A 17,963-nucleotide genomic window follows, 5' to 3' on the forward strand; every position below is an offset into this window, starting at 1 on the left:
TGGGGATCATCAACATTCACAACCAATAAGGCATATCAAACAATCATCGGACAGAGAAGCATACATCCAACATTTCGTTGGCTCTGGAGATCACGGTGCTAGAAAAAACACAAAAATGTATTTTGGTTATTTCTCAAAGACCGATTAAGCACAAGGGATCTCTTACGAAAAAGACACATGCAACTAGAATCGTACACATGTGACCTTTGCATTCGGTAGAAAAGGGAAACAGTAAAGCACTTATTCTTTTGTTGCAACTTCACCAAAGCATGCTGGAATAGCATTGGGGTAACTTACATTACAACAAGGACAACAATGAACATCATTGGCCAAATAAAGACAAAGTTAAGGGTACCATTTTCTATGGAAATCATTATACTCATGACCTGTAGCATTTGGACAACAAGAAACGGGTTGATCTTCAGCAACATTGACCCACTGCCGCAGTTATGCAGAAGGAAATTCAACTCTGAATTTTAGGATCTGTTGTTAAGAGCCAGGGCAAGACACATTCAGGGTTACACTCTGTTTAGTTAGTTTTAAGTAGACACCCTTTGTAGACTTTTTTCCTTTCTTGTAATAATCCGCACTCTCCTTTCTTTACTTCTTTAATATAACCAGCAGGGTCGGAACACTTCCTGTTCCTTAAAAATAATAAAATAAGATCGGAGAGTATCAACACTGGATCTACAGGTAGGCATATGATGTGAGAGGAATATTGAAGTTCCAAAATTAGAGAAATCGGTCTGAACAAGTGCTAAACAGCTAAAGGCATAGGGATTTTATTGGCAGGACTTTAGTAACTAGCTTTACCTATCCCTAACATCGAAATATTGTCCCTATGCTTTTGATCGACCCATATAACTATCATTTGGCCTCTAGCATCGCATAACTCGTCAAAAGTATTATAAGAAAATGCTAGAGAATAGAGATGCTCCGTTTACTGATGATACACCGGTAAAAACTCGTCCGTATAGGAGAATCACATAGGCTATATCCAAACCTAAGTAGGTGGGTGTTTGTGATTTTTTATTAATTTATTTGAGGATAACTATTTTTAAGCTGGAAAGTACTTCCATTAAGACATGATGCTAGTCAAATCGCTAGCGTGGTTGTCGATATACAAACTACGAAGTAGCTTGAACTATAAGCCCCTCATCTGAACTACTATTGGGGTCTACATTTTGTTTCTGTCTGGCCCAGTGTAGACTGGCACGTGGAACTGAGCAGGCCCAATCCACAAAAAACACAATTGGCTACGAAACCCACGTGTTATCTAGCCCAGTGCGCCTGCAACGGCCCAGTAGTGTCTTGTGGCTACAAATCATTCCGCTTCGTGGTAAAAACCGCGTAACGAAGCGCCGCTTGCAGGGAGAGCGAACGGAGCACTTGTTTGCGAGTGCAGCGCTTCGGCTTGCTGCTGGACCACAGTAAATGCATGCATCGCGTGCATCATAGTAGCCCGACACTAGTACCGATCTGCAGGCCTCTTGAATGCGGGCTCCCCCAAGTACCGTGCGCGTGGCCGGCCACGGCGCCACGCCGCCCGTGTCCGTTCCTTCTTCATCCGAGGCCTTTTTAGTTGCCCACTTTGAACAATCAAAATTACTGTAGCAATACTGTAGCGTTTCGTTTGTATTTGTGAATTATTGTCCAAATATTGACTAATTAGGCTCAAAAGATTCGTCTCGCAAAGTACAACAAAACTGTGTAATTAGTTTTTGATTTTGTCTACATTCAGTACTCCATGCATGGACCGCAAGTTTGATGTGATGGGGAATCTTCTTTTTACATAGTGCTAAAGTTGGGATTTTGGGACTTAACAAGGCCCGAGACGCGCATAGCCTTCTACTCCACACCCCCCAGCTGCACGTCTGCTCTGCCTGGTGCCTGCGCTTTACTAAACGGATAGCCTGTACGGTGGCAGTGGTCGCTCCCAGCACTGCACTTGACAGGGGCCCTCTCCGCCGTTTGAGACTGGACCGAATTGAACGCGGCGCAAGCGCAATCCCGCTTCCGGCAATGGCCCTACCGTCGCGGCGGCAGGTCTAGAGCTGCTGGGTTGAGCCGAAAATGCCTTGTTTGTAGGGCATGCATGCGTGCTGACATGCAGCGCGACGGGGCCGGGGCTGGGTTGACCTCGAAGGAGAAGCAGCAGAGGTGGCACAACGGATCGAATCATGAAATCGAAGCGGGGCGAGGAATGGGGGATTGATGAGGGTGATCGTGTGTCGTGTTCGTGGTGCCGTCTGGCCTGCCTCGGCCTTTATGGCCGGCCCGCACGGCACGGCAGGGATCTCGTAAGCTTTTATCGAATCGTAGCCTTGATTGCAACCTTCATTCAATCCCGGTCCTCATTACTCAGTTAACAACCGTCCTCTTCGGACCTGCGCCGTGCTGATGCTCTATGCTATGCTTGCTCGGCTCCTTCAATTCTCTGCGGCCCCTACGCATCGATCGCACAGTGCTTCCCGGCCGGAGTACCGCGCGCGCGCGCAGAGCACTGGAGCAGTTCGCACGCCGCGGCAGTAGAGTACAGCAGTGTACGTTACTAGCACTGTAGCACTACTACTGCTCTTCGCGTACATGGCGTCCGTCACGGCGTCGTAACTGCTTCAATTCCGCCTTCAGCTGCCATGAGTCCCGAGCGAGATCCCCCGGTCCCCGGCGGCACGGGGAGAAGGACACCGCATCGGCAGGGTGATCCGACAAGGATCATCGGATCCCTGCGCGGCTGTGCGCGTCCGGGGGCGCACGCGATGACACGAGCCAGTGATCTTCTGGCCCCCATGTCGCGTGCCGTGCTACGCGCGCGAGAGCTCCAGGGACGGCACGCGGGCGCGGATACGGTAGGCGCTGTGCTCCAGACCAGTGGTAGTATACTAGAATACCAGTGGCAGAGCGCTCCACGCTGGCCGGGTCCCGCCGTAGCGTACGGTGCCCCATATCCTGCATTGTGCATTCCTGCTCTCTGAAGTCCGAACTCTCTCCGACTCTCCCACCCTCACCGGGGCCTCAACCTTATTCCTCGTCGGGATGACATCACCGCCCGCCCGCCTCGGCGACCGTGTCATGCCGCTTGACTCGGGCCAAAACAGTTGTTTTTTTCTGCGGCGGGCGCGCGCACGGGCCTTTGCGTCACGCGTTCGTCCGCGGCGGGGGCGCAGTCGCCGGTTGCGTCGCGGCGAGGGACGCAGGGCTGGACCGATAGCGAGGGGAGGGACCACGTGCCAGTGGTGGTACCAGAGGACGCGTTGTGTGCATTTGGGTTGAGGACACGGACTCGACTCACGGAGGGACCGTTTGGGTTTCGGCTCCGTCCACTGGTCGGATTGCAGTACAGGAGCATTCTTGATGCTGAGAATTTTTGGAAGCTGGAGAGGCTAAAAATGGCCAGCAACCATGTTAGTTACCGGTGTGGTTTAATTTGCGGCTCTAACTACGTTCACAAGGCCACAACCGTTGGTAGCATGGTAGCACTACGCGTTGCCTGTGTTTGAATTTGCTTATAAAGTAAGCAAACAGCATGGAGCCATTAAGGACTATTACTACCACACCACACCTACAGGGTGTAGGATAAGTCAACACCAACCATTAAACTTTCTGTTCGAGGGTCCCCGTTGGCCGTTGCGGATACTCCCACATGGAGGACGGAGCCATGACCATGAGCCATCGTTTTTGCAATTGCTGATGGGTTCAGCAGTACTCCAGTGCAGGACGCATAGCATAGGCTTTCCCAACAATGTTCATGTACTCCCGATGCATTTATGGGTCTGCAGTAAACGCAACGGGTTCTCGTATACCTTCGTACGTGTGGCCCTGCAGTTGCCATGCATCACCACTCCCTAATAGCTTCCCAGCGCGGTCCAGTATCTGCAATCGAACACCGAGCCCTATATAGCGCGCTCGCCGCTGCAGCATCCGCCGACGGCCAACCGCACAACACAAGGCGAGGCACCAGATCCGCTCGCACATTTATTTTGCCGGATCACCGAGTACCGAGTACCAGCCGTGCTACTGGTACATGGTAACCCGCCGCGCCGAGTGTAGAAAGGGGTGCGGTTTTAACCGGAGAAACCAATTCGGCAACGCCCCCAAACCAAACAGCTCGGCCTCGTGGCATCCCGAGAAAGAAAAATCATTTGCCGGATCGGATCTTGGCGCGGCCTCTTGGCCGGACGCGGCCGCGCCAGCCAAGCCGAGCCCGGCCAGCCACCTCCAAAAGCCGCGCCCCGGGCCGCTCCGCTCGCGGCGGTTCCGTATCGCGCCTCGCCGACGCCGTCGTCCCTTTTGAGGTGCGAATGATTGCGGGCTTCGCGTCCCCACGGCGAGACGACGACGCCCGCGGCCTCGTGCCGCTCGTGTTTTGAGCCCTGCCCCCGGGTCCGCTCCGGGTGTGGCCTCTCTCGCCTTGTTGCCTTGCTCTCTCCGTCTCTCGGGTAGCCGCCAGCCGGGCTCGTAGGGCTAGGGCGCGAGGCAAAGGCAAGCAGGAAGGGGGAATCTTTGCCCTCCCCACGCCGAGCTGGAGCCAAGCGGTGCCGTGGGAACACGCGTTGCGTCGTCTCCGATTGGAACAGTGGTTCTCATCTCATCTGCATCGGCTCGGTGGTTGTTGGGCTGCTGGAAAAGTTCTCGGGAAAAGGTTTCCTCTTCGGGGCATCCGCATCACGTAGGCCTCACTTGCTTCCCTTCTCTTCTCTTCCACTGGCTGGCGCCTCTCTGCAAGCTCCTGCTCCTCTGCTACCTGCTCGTTCTTCTCCTTGGCGCTACGCTTCTTGCATTTACTCTGCCGGGCTCTGCGAGGGCTTTCGGTTTTGGCCTCTGTGCTCAGTCGCATGTTGTTTGGCTGCAGCAGACCTCTGTAAAGGCTACTTCCCTCTTCTTCTGGTCAAGCTTCTCGCCCTGTTCGAGTTCCTCATCCTGTTCTCGTAGTATTTTAAATTGCAAGCCTTTTTCTCGTTTTTGTGGTTTTGAAAAGAGGAAAACTTTTGTTTCGACCAAGGGTTGAAACTGCGACTTTTGCCATTTGGTCCTCTGCATCTGCACTGTGTAGCTTTCAAGAACTCCCGAGTTCATCTCCGCGAGTTCCCAGTTCCCACACTGTAGTTGCTCTACCTTTTCTGTAATCCCGTTGCTCCCCGGCCAGTTTCTTTCCCGCATTCTTTTACAAGCTTGCTTCTCTTTTTGAAGCATCTGCTCCCCTGCTGCAGCTAGGAGGACGCACGCCATGGGGCGCGCGATGAGGTGGCTCAAGAAGGTGCTCACCGGCACCAAGAAGGAAGGGGAGAGGGACCGCAAGGAGCACAGTAATGCCGCGTGCGCCAGCGGCGGCCTCGGGCTCGGGCCGCCGCCGGTGGAGAAGAGGCGGTGGAGCTTCGCGAAGCCGAGGCACAGCATGGCAGACGGCGGACGGAGGCCCTCGGTGACCGCCGTCGCCGCCGGGGAGCTGTCGCAGGTGCGGCCGTGCAACTGCGGCCTGGAGCGCGAGGTGGAGGCCGCCGTCGTGATCCAGAAGGCCTTCAGAGGGTACTTGGTAAGTTTGCTGTCAACCGGTTCTTCGTGTTCATGATTTATTGCCATTTTTCTTTGTTTCAAAGAATTGTTTGATTTGTTTCTGCTGCAAGCACTGTTCAACTGAAGAGTCCGGATGATTTTGGCCACTCGTTTTCAGTTCTAAGCAACGAATCGATGAACAAGTATGCATGATTCTGTCAGATTCTTTTGCATTTGCATTGGACAAGATATTTGACTTCACGAACTGCTGCAACTGCAATCCATGGCTGCTTGCTGCTGTTCCTTTCCGTTGAGTCGTTAGCTGCTGCTCACTGTTTAATCTGCTTAGTTTAATCACAACCTTTTCGCGATATTCTTGTTTATTGCTAGAGTGCTTCGTGAACTGCACGGTGTGACGCACCTAGTCGTCATCGCAGCTGTTCAATGCCCAATTCTTTTCGGTTTCCGATGCTGCCTGCAGCGTTCCGATGTGACAGTAAAAATTTGAATCTTGCAATTCATGTGCAGGCGAGGAAGGCGCTGCGTGCTCTCAAGTCGCTCGTGAAGCTGCAAGCTCTGGTGCGTGGCTACCTCGTGAGGAAGCAGGCCGCCACGACGCTGCGCAGGCTGCAGGCGCTCATGAGGCTCCAGGCCAGGACGGCGTCGTCCCGGAAATCTGTTGAACAAGTGAGGAATTTTGATACGCGATAACATTGCAAATGTCAGCCACATTTTACAGGATAGACGTAAATTTTAAAATTTTCATCGCCTTTTGTGCGTAGGAGCGGATTGGTGGTGCGCGCGTGAAGCCGGTGGTGCACCGCCGCCGGCTGTCCGACGGCGGGGACAATGGGTTCGATCGCAGCCCGCGGATCGTGGAGATGGACACGTGCCAGCTCCGGTGCCGGTCGTCCCGGATCACGAGCCGGTACGCCGCCGACCCGCCGGGCGCCTCGCCGCTGCTCTACTTCCAAAAGCCGGCTTCGCGCCTCCTGGGGCAGGAGCTCGAGCCGCCGCACCCCAAGACGACACACAACACGCCCCGCCTCGGCGCGTTCCCGGGCTTCCCCGGCTCGCCGGCGTCGAAGTCCGGGCGCGGCGCCACGTGCCGGGACGCCGGAGGCAGCCCGCGGTACATGGCGGACACGGCCTCGTCCGTGGCGCGCACCCGGTGGCAGAGCGCGCCGAGGCAGCGGCAGGGCGAGCACGCGGCGGCGCAAGGGCAGGTGGCCGAGCCGAGGCCCAGCGTCGGGCGCAGCGGGTCCAGGAAGCAGGCGCGGCCGCAGCTGCAGGCGCTGGAAAGCTTCAGCTTCAAGAGCTCGGAAGCGAGCCGCGTGGAGGACTCGGAGCTCAGCGACGAGGTCACCAGAGACTACTACCTCGACCGGCTCTGGTGATTCCGCCATGGCATCACCAGCTGGTTGAGGAGGAGGAGATTTTAACATTTTGGTACATATTAGCATTAGGATTATTAGGATCAAGAAGGCTTAGATCATGGCGAGAATTGACTACTAATCTAGAAGGATCATGTAGCTCGATCGAATATCATCAGATCGAACGAAATAAAAGAAAACTATGGAAAAGAAAACAGTGATGGAAATGCCACAGCTTTGTGCAGCTGTGAACTTGTGATTGCTTGTTCCAGTTCTGACACCGTACCCCAGCAACTTCAATGCTGAAACCGACGCCGGCAATCGCTAGATGATACGTACAAATGGCATGTAGTAGATCAGAACGGAGGGGTTCTTGGCACTGACAGATCCTTCGCAGTGAAAACGAAGGCTGTGGTTGTCCTACTCCCCAACTGGCAACTGCATTGCGTTTATGGATCGCAGCTGATCGCTTAAATGTTGACGTGCCGTGCTCTGACGTCAAGTACCACTACTGAAGTGGTGCTTGACTGCGCTTGCAGACGCAGCTTTGAGTACAAGCCAGTCTGTTGAGCGTTGACACGGCAGAGCTTGGTTTCAGCTGCAAGGGTTTGCAAGGAACTCCAGGCTTGTTTGGATCGAGACCTGGCAGGCAGCTTGCCGGCCAGCAGCGATCTCAGCCCTAGACGACCAAAATCGGACGCCTGGGAGCATTGTCTGAGCTCCAGCCAAGCTCAAAGCAAACAAGCCTTATGCCTCTGCACTGCACGTTTGGAAGTGGCTCAGTACCAATATGGAGTACGTGTACTATACGGTTTGCTGTTAGCCGGCGTTAGCAAAGCTCCAGGATGACACAATCATATTTTGCAATACGCGGATGACACAATCATATTCATGGACCATGATTTAGAGCAAGCTAAAAATATGAAGCTATTGGTCCGCATTTTTGAACAATTGTCAGATTTAAAAATTAACTTCCACAAAAGTGAGATCTCCTGCTACGGTGAAGCGAAACAACATGAGCAACAATATACTGAATTGTTTGGTTGTGAACTAGGCGCATATCCTTTCAGGTATTTAGGAATCCTGATGCACCACAATAAACTACGCAATGCAGACTAAAGTGCTATCGAGGAAAGATTCAAACGCAAACTAAGCACCTGGAAGGCCAAACATTTATCTTACGGGGGACGACTGGTTTTATTAAACTCTGTCTTGAGCAGCCTGCCTATGTTCATGATGTCCTTCTTTGAACTTCCTGAACGTTTCCTGAAAAAACTTGATTTCTATCTATCAAGATTCTTTCAGTAAGGCAAGAATGATAAAAGAAAGTACCGTCTAGTCAATAGGATATCTTATGTCGTCCTAGGGTCTGGGAATACCTGACCTTTGGATTAAAAACAAGTGTCTACTTAGCAAGTGGTTATTTAAACCGCTAAATGAAGATGGTACATGGCAGACTTTACTTAGAAATAAGTATCTAAGCTTGAAGTGTCTTTCTCACATAAAAATTAAACCTGAAGACTCGTATTTCTAGAAAGGTCTGTTAAGGATCAAGGAAGATTTCCTGGGTTGTGTACTTTATGGGTCGCAAACTAGATTTTGGGAGGACATTTGGTAGGCTCTAAACCACTAAAAGAGCAATTCCTTAACCTGTACAATATAGTCTACTATCCTCATGTTATATCCTCGTGTTACATGGCAAATGTCATGAATCAAATGCCATTGCGCATTCTTTTATAAAAGATTTAATTGAGGATAAGTTGACTGCCTAGAATAACCTGGTAGCTAGAATAGCCTCGTACTGACTTTTAGATGGAAGGGACAAGTTTACCTGGGATTTGCATAGACATGGTAGTTTCACCGTGCAGTCCATGTACCAATATCTTATAAATCAGGGCATTTCCTTCACCAACAAATTTATATGGAAGCTGAAAATACCTCTGAAGATAAAGATATTCCGTGGGTGTGGCAGCTCTTACGTGGGCAATTTGGTGTACGCGTAATGATTTGGTTTTTGAAAAAAAATGGTTTACCTCTTTTATGCAAGCTATCCTCAGAGGAGCATATTGGTTGCGATTTTGGTCAATATTGAGCATATTGGTTGCGATTTTGATCCCTATTATAGTGTGAGGATGCAAGAGAGACTGTCCTCTTAGCAAGCAATGCACTCGTGGTGGTCGTTTTGGATATATTTGTTAAGAATGGATGGAGAAGTAATAATAGACTTTGCTTTTGTTTCCTCCTTCAGTTGTACTATTTACCATTTTATCCGTGATGAGCTTATAAACTGAAGATGTTGTAAACTTAGCCGTGTGCGCAATCGCATGGGTCGGAAACTTATCTATTTTATTCAAAAAGCAAAGCTCCAAGATTCCGGCAATGGACATCCGAAAGGACAGCATCACATTACCAACATTTCGAACAAAGAAAAATATTTCTCCATGCAAAATGATGCAAAATTACCTGTGCCTGTGCTGAGGTCCGACGCGTGGTTTCGACGCGGGGGCACACGACAAAACCAGAAGACTTCCCCCATCGCGGACGACATCACATGGCCCGCGGCTGTCGATTTTGTTTGAGCCGACGGCGTGATGCGAGGGGCGTTTGAGATTTGTTCGCATCTGCACGCCGCGACGCTGGTCGATCTGGATCCTGCAGCCCACGACAGCCCGGCGTGGCCCGATCTGCCTGCGCCTCTGCAGGGAGAAGATTGCTGCGCTGTGAAGCGTGTACGCAAACGCTTGACGCTGTCAGTGAGTGGCTCAGGTCAATGCTGGAGTCAAATACTGTGGTGACCTGACCTGTTACTAGTAAATGCTGGTGTTGCTCTGGGTCTGTGAATTGTGAAAGAGATCGAGTGAAATCTGCAGAGTTTTTTTTTTTTGTGTTTGAAAAGAAGGAACGTGTTGGGTCTTGGAACGGACGACAATGTGGGCAGAAAGCTCGGCTTTACTTGATGAGAAATGCTCAGCTTTTACTGGATTTTTTTTAGAAAACCGGGTTGCATTTCATTTATTTATATGAAAAGTTACACACATATCCTTACAAAGGAATCCCTGATAAAAATAAAAAATTACAACCAAGTCCTTGCAAGGTTCTCCTGGTCATCTTCGATGCCGGCAACCGGAGCCACCACCCAACGCGCCGCCCCTGGAAGAGAGGTCCGCCGAGCTTGAAACTTAAAGCCGGTTCCAACCTCGACGTAGAAGCTTCCAAAGAAGCCACATAAAATTTTAACGCTACATCAATTGGCGCACCGAACACTCCGAAGCGCACTTGGATCGTTGAAGGCCAAGCAAACCAAAATGGCCATCGGCCATATCATCGCCGAGAGAATCAGGATCTGCCGCCGCAAGCACTGCCGGCGACCCTGAAGCAAACGACGTCGAAACAACCCCAAAAAGGAGACTCCAACCCGATTTCTCAAGGTGGGAGTAGGCATACCTCACGGATTCATCTTCGCAAGACGCGTCGCCACCGCCGCAGTCGCCGGAGATGATCTAGAGGGACAAAATCACCGGTAGCCGGAAGTCAAAGCCACCGGGATAAACTAACCTCTGCCTCGCCGTCGACGAAGCGAGGAAACCTAACCCTAACCTAACTAGATAAGAAGAGGGTATGTACACCGGCCATCGATCCCGCGGCTCCTCTCCACCTCCGGCACTAGGTCGGTCGCCGTACATGATGAGGAGCCGGCGAGATCGACGCCGGGATCGGAATCGCCCTTGCGCCGCCCTTGTGTACGGTAGAAAGGGGGAGGAAAGGTCGAGAGAGTGCGAGCAGTAGTGCGGAAAGGGTTTTACTGGATCTTTTGGTTGCAGACCTGCAGCAACTGCAGTGATTGCTCCAATGATGGACTGGGCTGCAAATGCATTCATAATACACGGCTAAAGCTTTCGGGCCTGGTCGGTGAAGAAGGCTGGCATAGGCCCATGCAGGTATGTGACTCGAAAAACTTCCGTGGGCCAATACTTTTATTGGGCCTTAGCCCACAAAGGCCCGCTCGTGTAGCAGCAAGCATGGGGGCAAATGGAGAGAACCGAGACGGCGAGACCGAAAAGGAGATTGCAGGGGACATCAAAAGCTCGTGCAATGGCAGCAATGTGGAATTAGTATTTGCGTTCTGTTCTTTTCTCTTCACAACAATCAAAGTCATGGCGTGTCAATGAGTTCCTCCCGTGCTACAACTTGAGCCACTCGAGCCCGTCGATGAAGTCGAGCGAGATGAAGGGCTTGGCCTCCTCGTCGGTGAGCTCCCGCGACCACTGCACCCGGCCGGCGTAGTTGGCGCCCGGCCCCGTGCACTTGTACTGCCCGTAGAACACCGTCCTGAAACATTCGAGCGAGCAAAGCCAACCGGCGTCAGCATCCGGCACGACACGCGAGCAAGAAGGAGAAGGGCCGATGAAGAAGAAAGAAGGCACCGACATCTCCCGGGTTGGGTCGCCCCAGTTGTACCATCCGCGCGGGATGATGATGTTGTCCATGTAGGTGTAGGCGAAGACGACCCGGGAGAAGGTGCCCCAGGCGCGGCCCAGGTAGAGCGCCCCGGACCCCGTCACCCGGCAGTTCACGAACGAGAACCCCGTGTCCTCCAGCAGGCTCTGCCTGTTCTGCGCCGTCAGCGCCCCGTAGTTCCGCGCGATCGCGTGCACATGGCACCCCTGCAGATGCATTGCATTTTCCATTTGTGACACTTCATGTTACGGCAGCAGCCATGGGGACGCAAGAAAGCAAGCATAAAAAAGGCAAGCAAAGCCGGCAGGCGTCCACGAGGCGTACGTCCAGCCGCCGCGTCACGGGCGGCCGGGGGCTCGATCGGCCGGCACCCTGTGGCCAAGCCGCCAGAGAACCTGCAGGCCTCAGGAAAACCGCACACCGCAACCGTGCCGGCGCCAGCGACAAGGGAGCCACATGAAGGGTTCGCCTCACCTCCACTGTGCCCCATTAAAAACTGAAAGGCAGGGGGGATTACTTAATGGGCATCCACATTCCATTTGCACCTGCTTTTCAGCGACCTCCTTGGCAGTAAACGTGGCCGGATACATGCTACTGTTGCCTAGTACATGTTATAATGATGTGCTCGTACTATAGCATCCTCTTGTCCGTGGCTGGACGCTGGTGTTGAAGAATGTACTAGCCATGCAGGGCCAGCCAGTCACAGGATCAGGCCAAACGAGGACAGAGCACGAGAGGATGTGATGCGGTGAGCAGCACATCGGTGGCGCCGGGTGCACGGACATGGCGCCACGGAGCTAGTGGGAGGATGGCATTTTGTCCCCACAGATTCTTTCTGGGACAGCATCACAGATTCACAGTCCCATGCCTAGGAAGGAGGAACTTTCCCCCGGGTTTAACAGTTTCTGTGTCCCGTAACCGGAACCTGAAGTGCCATAGCCCGATACGGCGATACTGCAATGACGGCCTCTGTGACTGCTAGGACACTGCCACGTAGGACACGAGATGCTCTGTGCGGAAGCTGTGGCTACTGACATGCTCTGTGCGGAAGCTGTGGCCTTTGGTTAAGCTGGAGCTCTGTTTGTCCGCGTAAGGCAATGGAAGGAACGTGCAGAGTTTTACAGCAGGGGACGTAGTGCGTAGGCTGCTGCTTACCTCGTAGAGGGAGAGCGCGTTGCCGAAGATGAAGTCGATGGAGCCCTCGATGTAGCAGTCCCTGTAGTAGTGCCGGCCCAGGTGGTCGTACAGCGTGTCCTGCGCGCCCAGGAAGTTGCACCCCACGAACGCCGCGTTGTCCGCCGATATCCGCAGCGCGACGCCCTGCTTGCCCAGCGCGCCGGGCTTCGGCATGGGGGCCGTGTTCTGGGCAGCGGAAATGGATGTCAGGTTCGTCGTACCGTAGCGACAGAGAACAAAGATTGCATCCAATTCGTTCCCACGGGAGGAAGAAGGGAAGGGACCTTGAAGGTGATGTTCTTGGCGACGAAGAACATCGAGTTCACGGCGAACGTGGCGGAGCCGAACGTGCCCATGGCCCTGCCCCAGGACCCGACCGTGTCCGCCGTGTCGCCCCACTGCACCACCGTCTTGTCGGCGCCGGCGCCCTCCACGGTGACGAACGCACGCATCGGCGATATGTTCACCTTCTCCCTGCAGCACGCAAGTACAGGTCTCGCTCTTACGCTCTTGCCACGCTAAGCGCTGGCCATTATAAACCCAAGAAAGAAACAATCTCCAAAACACAGGGCGGCCGGGCAAGAGGCGCGCAATGTACGTACGTGTACGTGCCGGCGTTGACCTTGATGACGACGCGGGCGAGGTTGATGAGCGGGAGCGAGTCGACGGCGGCCTGGATGGACGTGAAGTCGCCGGCGCCGGGGGTCTTGTCGACGACGAGCGTTCGGGCGGGCAGGATTGCGCGGTTGAGCGCCCGGTTGTAGCTGCTGTGGCCCGGCGCGCCCATGAAGCGCACCCACCGCGTGAACTGCCGCTCGATCGCCTCCACCCGCGTCGCGTTCACCGGGTACGGCTTCGCGGCCGCCCCCGCCGCCGCCGCCGCGCCGCCCTTCCCCGGCCGCAGGCGCCGGGTGTGCGTGTGCCGCTTCGGCCCGTGCCTGCCCCCGGCCGCCACCCCGCCGCACGACGCGGCGAGAAGCGCCGCGGCGACGCAGCAGCAGAGGAGCACGAGCCGCGCCGTCGCCATCGTCGTCTGACCGCAATGCCAGCCGCGCGCGGTTGCAGTGGCCGTGGCCGGTGGCTGTGGGCACGGTCGCGCTGCCCACAATAACTAGCAACCGGCCAGGGGGAGGGGGGCTATAAATTCCGGAGGAGATAGCGTTATGGGGATCACGGGCGTGGCGATGGAGGGACGGACGGAATGACTTGGCTCACGAGCCGCGGCGGGAGAGAGAGCGAGAGGCCGCCTGTTATGTTGGTTGGTTGCGGAGGCGCGTGCGCGCGCATCCAGCCGGCGGCGCGGCACATCAGCACATGCATGCGCTCGCGTCCTCTGCCGCGAGGCGCCCGTGTCTTTACTAGCGAAGATGGCATGCTTGCTAGCTGAAAGAAAGGCCCGCACGGCACAAGTTGTTGCGCCGTGCTGCCTCGGCAGGATTTCTCGTGCGGGGAATTGCCTCGGAGGCTGTGACGAGTAAACTTTCTCCTGGGGGGTTTGGTGGTGTGTACGGACTCGAGTGTGATGTGTTTTACCCCGTGATGCAATTTGTTTGGAGTACTGTACTAGCAGTGTACTACTGTTCTTTCTGTACCTGCTGAGTCCAATCTTTCTTTTGCGAAAGGCTGCATTATCACGGCAGTTCACTCAGCGACTCAAAAGATCACGGGTCAAAACTCAAACCACATGAAGCCAGAAGCCCAGAGTAAACCACGAGATCGCTGCCGGCGTCTCTCCGAGACGAGTTGGATCGCTTACAGGTAAGTCCTTGGACAAAAGATAGGTATCTGATGTAGCCACACATTTCAACCACGCTTACCATTGATCGGATAAATCGACGCATTGCTGTTAGCATGAAGCGCCAGCATCAGCAGAGCTGCTTATGCAGTGTCACGAGTTTACTCCTGTTTACTTACCCATCATATTCGCAACACCTTTGGACATGTCCAGCGAAGCGAACCATGAAGGTTAGGTAGGTGGGTACAATACAGACGCGGGGAAGTGCCTTCCTTTCATTCCTCCCATCTGATGGATTCCTCTCCAGTCAGTGTTCCTATGGACTTAACTTTCTGGTCGTTTCTTCGTGCGTGCTTGCTGCCCACCCGTGACCGCGAGCTCGCTCTGCGCGATCGCTAGCGGCTCCATAGATTCTGCCTCAAAAGGAAGAGGATAATGCGCAGAATCGCTAGGTGCCAGACGCATTGGCTGCTGCTCGCGAGCTAGGCACCCGCGTTCTCACCTTGAACCGTCTGGCACTGCCATGGCCATGGCCAATGCACTGTGTACAAGTGCATTTTTTCTGCAGAGTGAGATTTGTACACATGGTAGACACACCTTGTTGGATCAAACCAGGCCGACAATCATTCTAACCACACGGATAGGCAAAAATTGAGCTGGTCCATGGAACCAAAGGATTTTTGTTTGCATCGCTGGATGATGATCGGTCCAACCCATAAAAAATAAAGGCGGACTATTGGTCCAAGAGACCAACATAAAGCTGGGAGCATGGGAGTAAGATTCCACAACACTCACTATTCATCAACTTTCTAAAACAGCTACTCCTACAAACTCAGAATTGTGGCGCACGGCTGGTAAATCAGGTCACCAGAGCTAGATGTCCATGGGCGCAGCATCTGAACCCCTGCCCTCCTCCTGCATGGAGCTTGGCTCCGTGGGCGCTGCCTCGGCCGCCTCCATCGAGTCAATTGTTTCTTGGATCTTCTTTGCGTCAATCAGCTCGAATGGCTCAATTGTGTCATCAGCCTTTTGGCCGATGATGGCAACAGTGCAGTTGGAGCTGGTCAGCTTCTCACCTTGAAGCGTTTCCTTTATGGCAGAGAGGGCATCCTTGATCAGTTGCTCCGGGGTGTAGTCCTTGTAGCCCTTGAATCTGCGCTCAAGGAAAGTCTTGGCGACCTGAGAGCGAGAACCAATAGCAAATGCCTGGTACTCAAAGTAATTCCCACTGGGGCAGTTATAATAGAGATGAGCTCCAGTCTCGTCCAGTCCGGCGACAAGGAACCCAACACCATAAGGCCTCTTCCATGAGCGCTGTGTGCAAACCTGCAACAGCATTAAAGAAATAACAAGTAAACACATAAGCCAACTGATGCGGAAAACAAAATTACAGGAGTATTATCTAGGTGCACATTGAAGGTGATTAGGGATTCATCTCGATATTTGCATTCAATTAGGAAAAAAAAGAATCACACCAACAAACGTGTTCAGACGGACAAGTGCCTCAAAAAATAGGCATGCATGGTAACAGAAATTTGTTTATTCATATATACAGTATGATCACAGTCAAGTTTGAGGATACTATCTTGATGAATTAACTAAAAAATTCTATAACCCCAACCAAGCACACGTAATAGACGTAATACTGGTCACAGCTTGACCCTCCAGTATTCAAACAGTTATCATAAGGACCACTTTCCCCAACTCCACATCAATACAAAGCTCATGTACAGCAGCATATGTGTAAATAAAAATACTTAAGGAGAAAATAAAATCGTGAACTTGGAGCCAGACTTGCTTGAAGCAATGAAGTTGCTAATCGGTGATCCAGATACCAAGTCATAGTCAGGTAATAGATTAGACTCACAGCAAGGTTTGCAAATAATATAAGGCAGATAGTGATTTATTCAACACAGTGTGGCTAGGCTGTAATATACTAATATACAACTATCATCTTAACAGCACAACTACTAGGCATAAATATCGGGCATGTTGCATATGACGTAAACTATTAGTATACATTACTAAACACAACAGTTTGAATGTGAAACTTGAATCTTGTTATGCTTGTTTCGCCAATAGTTTATCTGTCAAAGTCTAAGGTGACACATAGGCAAACATATACATCCAAGTCTCCAAGAACATCATATCAAGAGCAGAACTAACATACATGATGTAAACGCCACTATTCATTGGCAGTGAAACAAGATTCAGAAACTGTAAATGAAATTATGACAAGAAATTGAGTTGACTACAAGTACAATAATATGCTACTAAACAAGAAAATGCAAGCAAGATGTTCATATCATAACATCAATTTTAGCGTGTTTACTACTTGCTGTTATGAACTAACAAGAGAGACATCTTGGCTTCTCAAGACCATGCTGGGTAGGACAAGACTGACCATAATTCTCACTTAATGAAACATCTTGTTTGCAGCCTTTCTACCTTCTTTTGCAATTATTTTTTAATTATCACTATCTCAATGTATTCCTCCAATCATATCCTAACATAAATGTCACAGCTTCTCCTCACTGTAAGTGAGTGTTCCCTTTCACAACTGAGCAGTACCTCCAACAGCTAATTCAACATTTTCACATCCGCAACTCCATAACACTATGCCTACTAAATGTCCGTAACCTGAACAAAAATAAGAGCAGGCAACATTCTGCTTTTGGAGTAAACTATGCAGTGTGCACAGTAAGGAACTCAGGTAACTTTGACAATGCTAAAATCTATTAAATTATTATGCAAAAAGGAAGATGGAATCCATCATCCTAATACGCAATGCACACATTAAATCCAAATACAATGTACCATGAACCAAACGATGGAAAGGCTAATATCAGCTATAGGCGATGGTGGATTGGTGATTCCGGCGTTCTAACGGATCAAAACTCTAAAACCAAACTAAAATTCTATCCGAGATTACGCACGAAATTACAGCTCCCGCGGCAGATCTGATCCCTCTATCTCAAAACCCTAAAACACAAGGCAGATCGAGCAATCGAGAAGGACCTGCGCCTTGTCAGCGAGGCGTAGCGCGAGCCTGGACACTGGGAGCGGCGCTTCGTAGACTAAGGAGTGGTTGATGCACTCGTTGCGGAGGAACCGGGAGAGGACGCGGCCGTCGGCGGTGAGCCCCGCGAGCGCGACCCCCGCGTGGTCGGCGACGCGGAAGACCTTGCGCTGGTGGGAGGAGAGCTCGGACGCGGCCTTGTTAACGGAGGCTAGGACGACGTGGTTTTGGGAGCAGAGGCCGACGCAGGCGGAGCCCTGCTTGACGGCCTCCATGGCGTACTCCACCTGGAAGAGCCGCCCCGCGGGGCTCCACATCGTCACGTCGGTGTCGTACTGGTTCCGGAACATTCTCGAAGCTTCTACTCCTACCCTACCTTCGATTTCCCTCCCTCGCAATTTGAGGATCCCGGGATCGGTGGTGCCGTGGTGCTCGTGTGCGGCGTCGGGTTTGGGTGCTTTGTTGGTGCGCGGAATTTTCTTCTTCTTGGCGGCAAGATGGGACAGGAAGAAGGGGGAAGTTTATTGGGGCCCGCATGCCAGTGAAAGAAGGAAAAGGAGTGCGGCTGCGAGAGTGGTCCACGAGTCGTGGGTCAGTGGGTGGGCCACGGAATCTTTTTGTCTGGGCCGTTCGATGCGAAATTGGGTTGGGCCTAATTGCCCGCGGACCTTGAGCAATCCGGATAATACGCTAAAAAAAGAGAACTAGG

The 17,963-nt window shown here is 52.4% G+C and overlaps 3 protein-coding genes across 7 annotated transcripts; 1 reads left to right on the forward strand and 2 right to left on the reverse strand.

Annotated features, from left to right (window-relative positions):
- The first annotated feature begins 3,926 nt into the window (after positions 1–3,926).
- LOC117847033 (protein IQ-domain 26) lies at positions 3,927–7,125 on the forward strand. 5 transcript variants are annotated; one of them, XM_034728175.2, is made up of 4 exons: positions 3,927–4,295; positions 5,211–5,533; positions 6,022–6,180; positions 6,276–7,125. In XM_034728175.2, the coding sequence occupies exons 2-4, from the start codon at positions 5,228–5,230 to the stop codon at positions 6,888–6,890; spliced, it is 1,080 nt and encodes a 359-aa protein (XP_034584066.1). In that variant the 5' UTR covers positions 3,927–4,295; positions 5,211–5,227; the 3' UTR covers positions 6,891–7,125. The 5 variants fall into 5 exon arrangements, with proteins under 5 accessions (XP_034584066.1, XP_034584060.1, XP_034584064.1 ...); XM_034728169.2 differs by lacking the exon at positions 3,927–4,295 and adding an exon at positions 4,302–5,122; XM_034728173.2 differs by lacking the exon at positions 3,927–4,295 and adding an exon at positions 4,302–4,887.
- A 3,834-nt stretch (positions 7,126–10,959) lies between these two features.
- On the reverse strand, positions 10,960–13,812 carry LOC117846812 (probable pectinesterase 53). Its single transcript, XM_034727901.2, has 5 exons — positions 13,103–13,812; positions 12,785–12,974; positions 12,480–12,686; positions 11,295–11,530; positions 10,960–11,195 (listed from the first exon to the last, which is right to left on the reverse strand). The coding sequence occupies exons 1-5, from the start codon at positions 13,525–13,527 to the stop codon at positions 11,048–11,050; spliced, it is 1,206 nt and encodes a 401-aa protein (XP_034583792.1). The 5' UTR covers positions 13,528–13,812; the 3' UTR covers positions 10,960–11,047.
- A 1,074-nt stretch (positions 13,813–14,886) lies between these two features.
- On the reverse strand, positions 14,887–17,885 carry LOC117848629 (proteasome subunit alpha type-1). Its single transcript, XM_034730105.2, has 2 exons — positions 17,254–17,885; positions 14,887–15,561 (listed from the first exon to the last, which is right to left on the reverse strand). The coding sequence occupies exons 1-2, from the start codon at positions 17,602–17,604 to the stop codon at positions 15,109–15,111; spliced, it is 804 nt and encodes a 267-aa protein (XP_034585996.1). The 5' UTR covers positions 17,605–17,885; the 3' UTR covers positions 14,887–15,108.
- Positions 17,886–17,963: the final 78 nt, after the last annotated feature.

The sequence above is a fragment of the Setaria viridis genome, chromosome 3, assembly GCF_005286985.2.
Source record: "Setaria viridis chromosome 3, Setaria_viridis_v4.0, whole genome shotgun sequence".
In the NCBI taxonomy this organism is placed as follows: Eukaryota; Viridiplantae; Streptophyta; class Magnoliopsida; order Poales; family Poaceae; genus Setaria; species Setaria viridis.

Coding starts and splice junctions, on each gene's coding strand:
- LOC117847033 (XM_034728175.2), top strand. CDS start 5,228: ATGGGGCGCGCGATGAGGTGGCTCAAGAAGGTGCTCACCGGCACCAAG. Junction 5,534..6,021: donor AGGCCTTCAGAGGGTACTTG/GTAAGTTTGCTG, acceptor ATTCATGTGCAG/GCGAGGAAGGCGCTGCGTGC. Junction 6,181..6,275: donor CCCGGAAATCTGTTGAACAA/GTGAGGAATTTT, acceptor TTTTGTGCGTAG/GAGCGGATTGGTGGTGCGCG.
- LOC117846812 (XM_034727901.2), bottom strand. CDS start 13,527: ATGGCGACGGCGCGGCTCGTGCTCCTCTGCTGCTGCGTCGCCGCGGCG. Junction 12,687..12,784: donor CCAAGAACATCACCTTCAAG/GTCCCTTCCCTT, acceptor TCCGCTGCCCAG/AACACGGCCCCCATGCCGAA. Junction 11,531..12,479: donor ACGCGCTCTCCCTCTACGAG/GTAAGCAGCAGC, acceptor ATGCATCTGCAG/GGGTGCCATGTGCACGCGAT.
- LOC117848629 (XM_034730105.2), bottom strand. CDS start 17,604: ATGTTCCGGAACCAGTACGACACCGACGTGACGATGTGGAGCCCCGCG. Junction 15,562..17,253: donor GCCTCGCTGACAAGGCGCAG/GTCCTTCTCGAT, acceptor ATGCTGTTGCAG/GTTTGCACACAGCGCTCATG.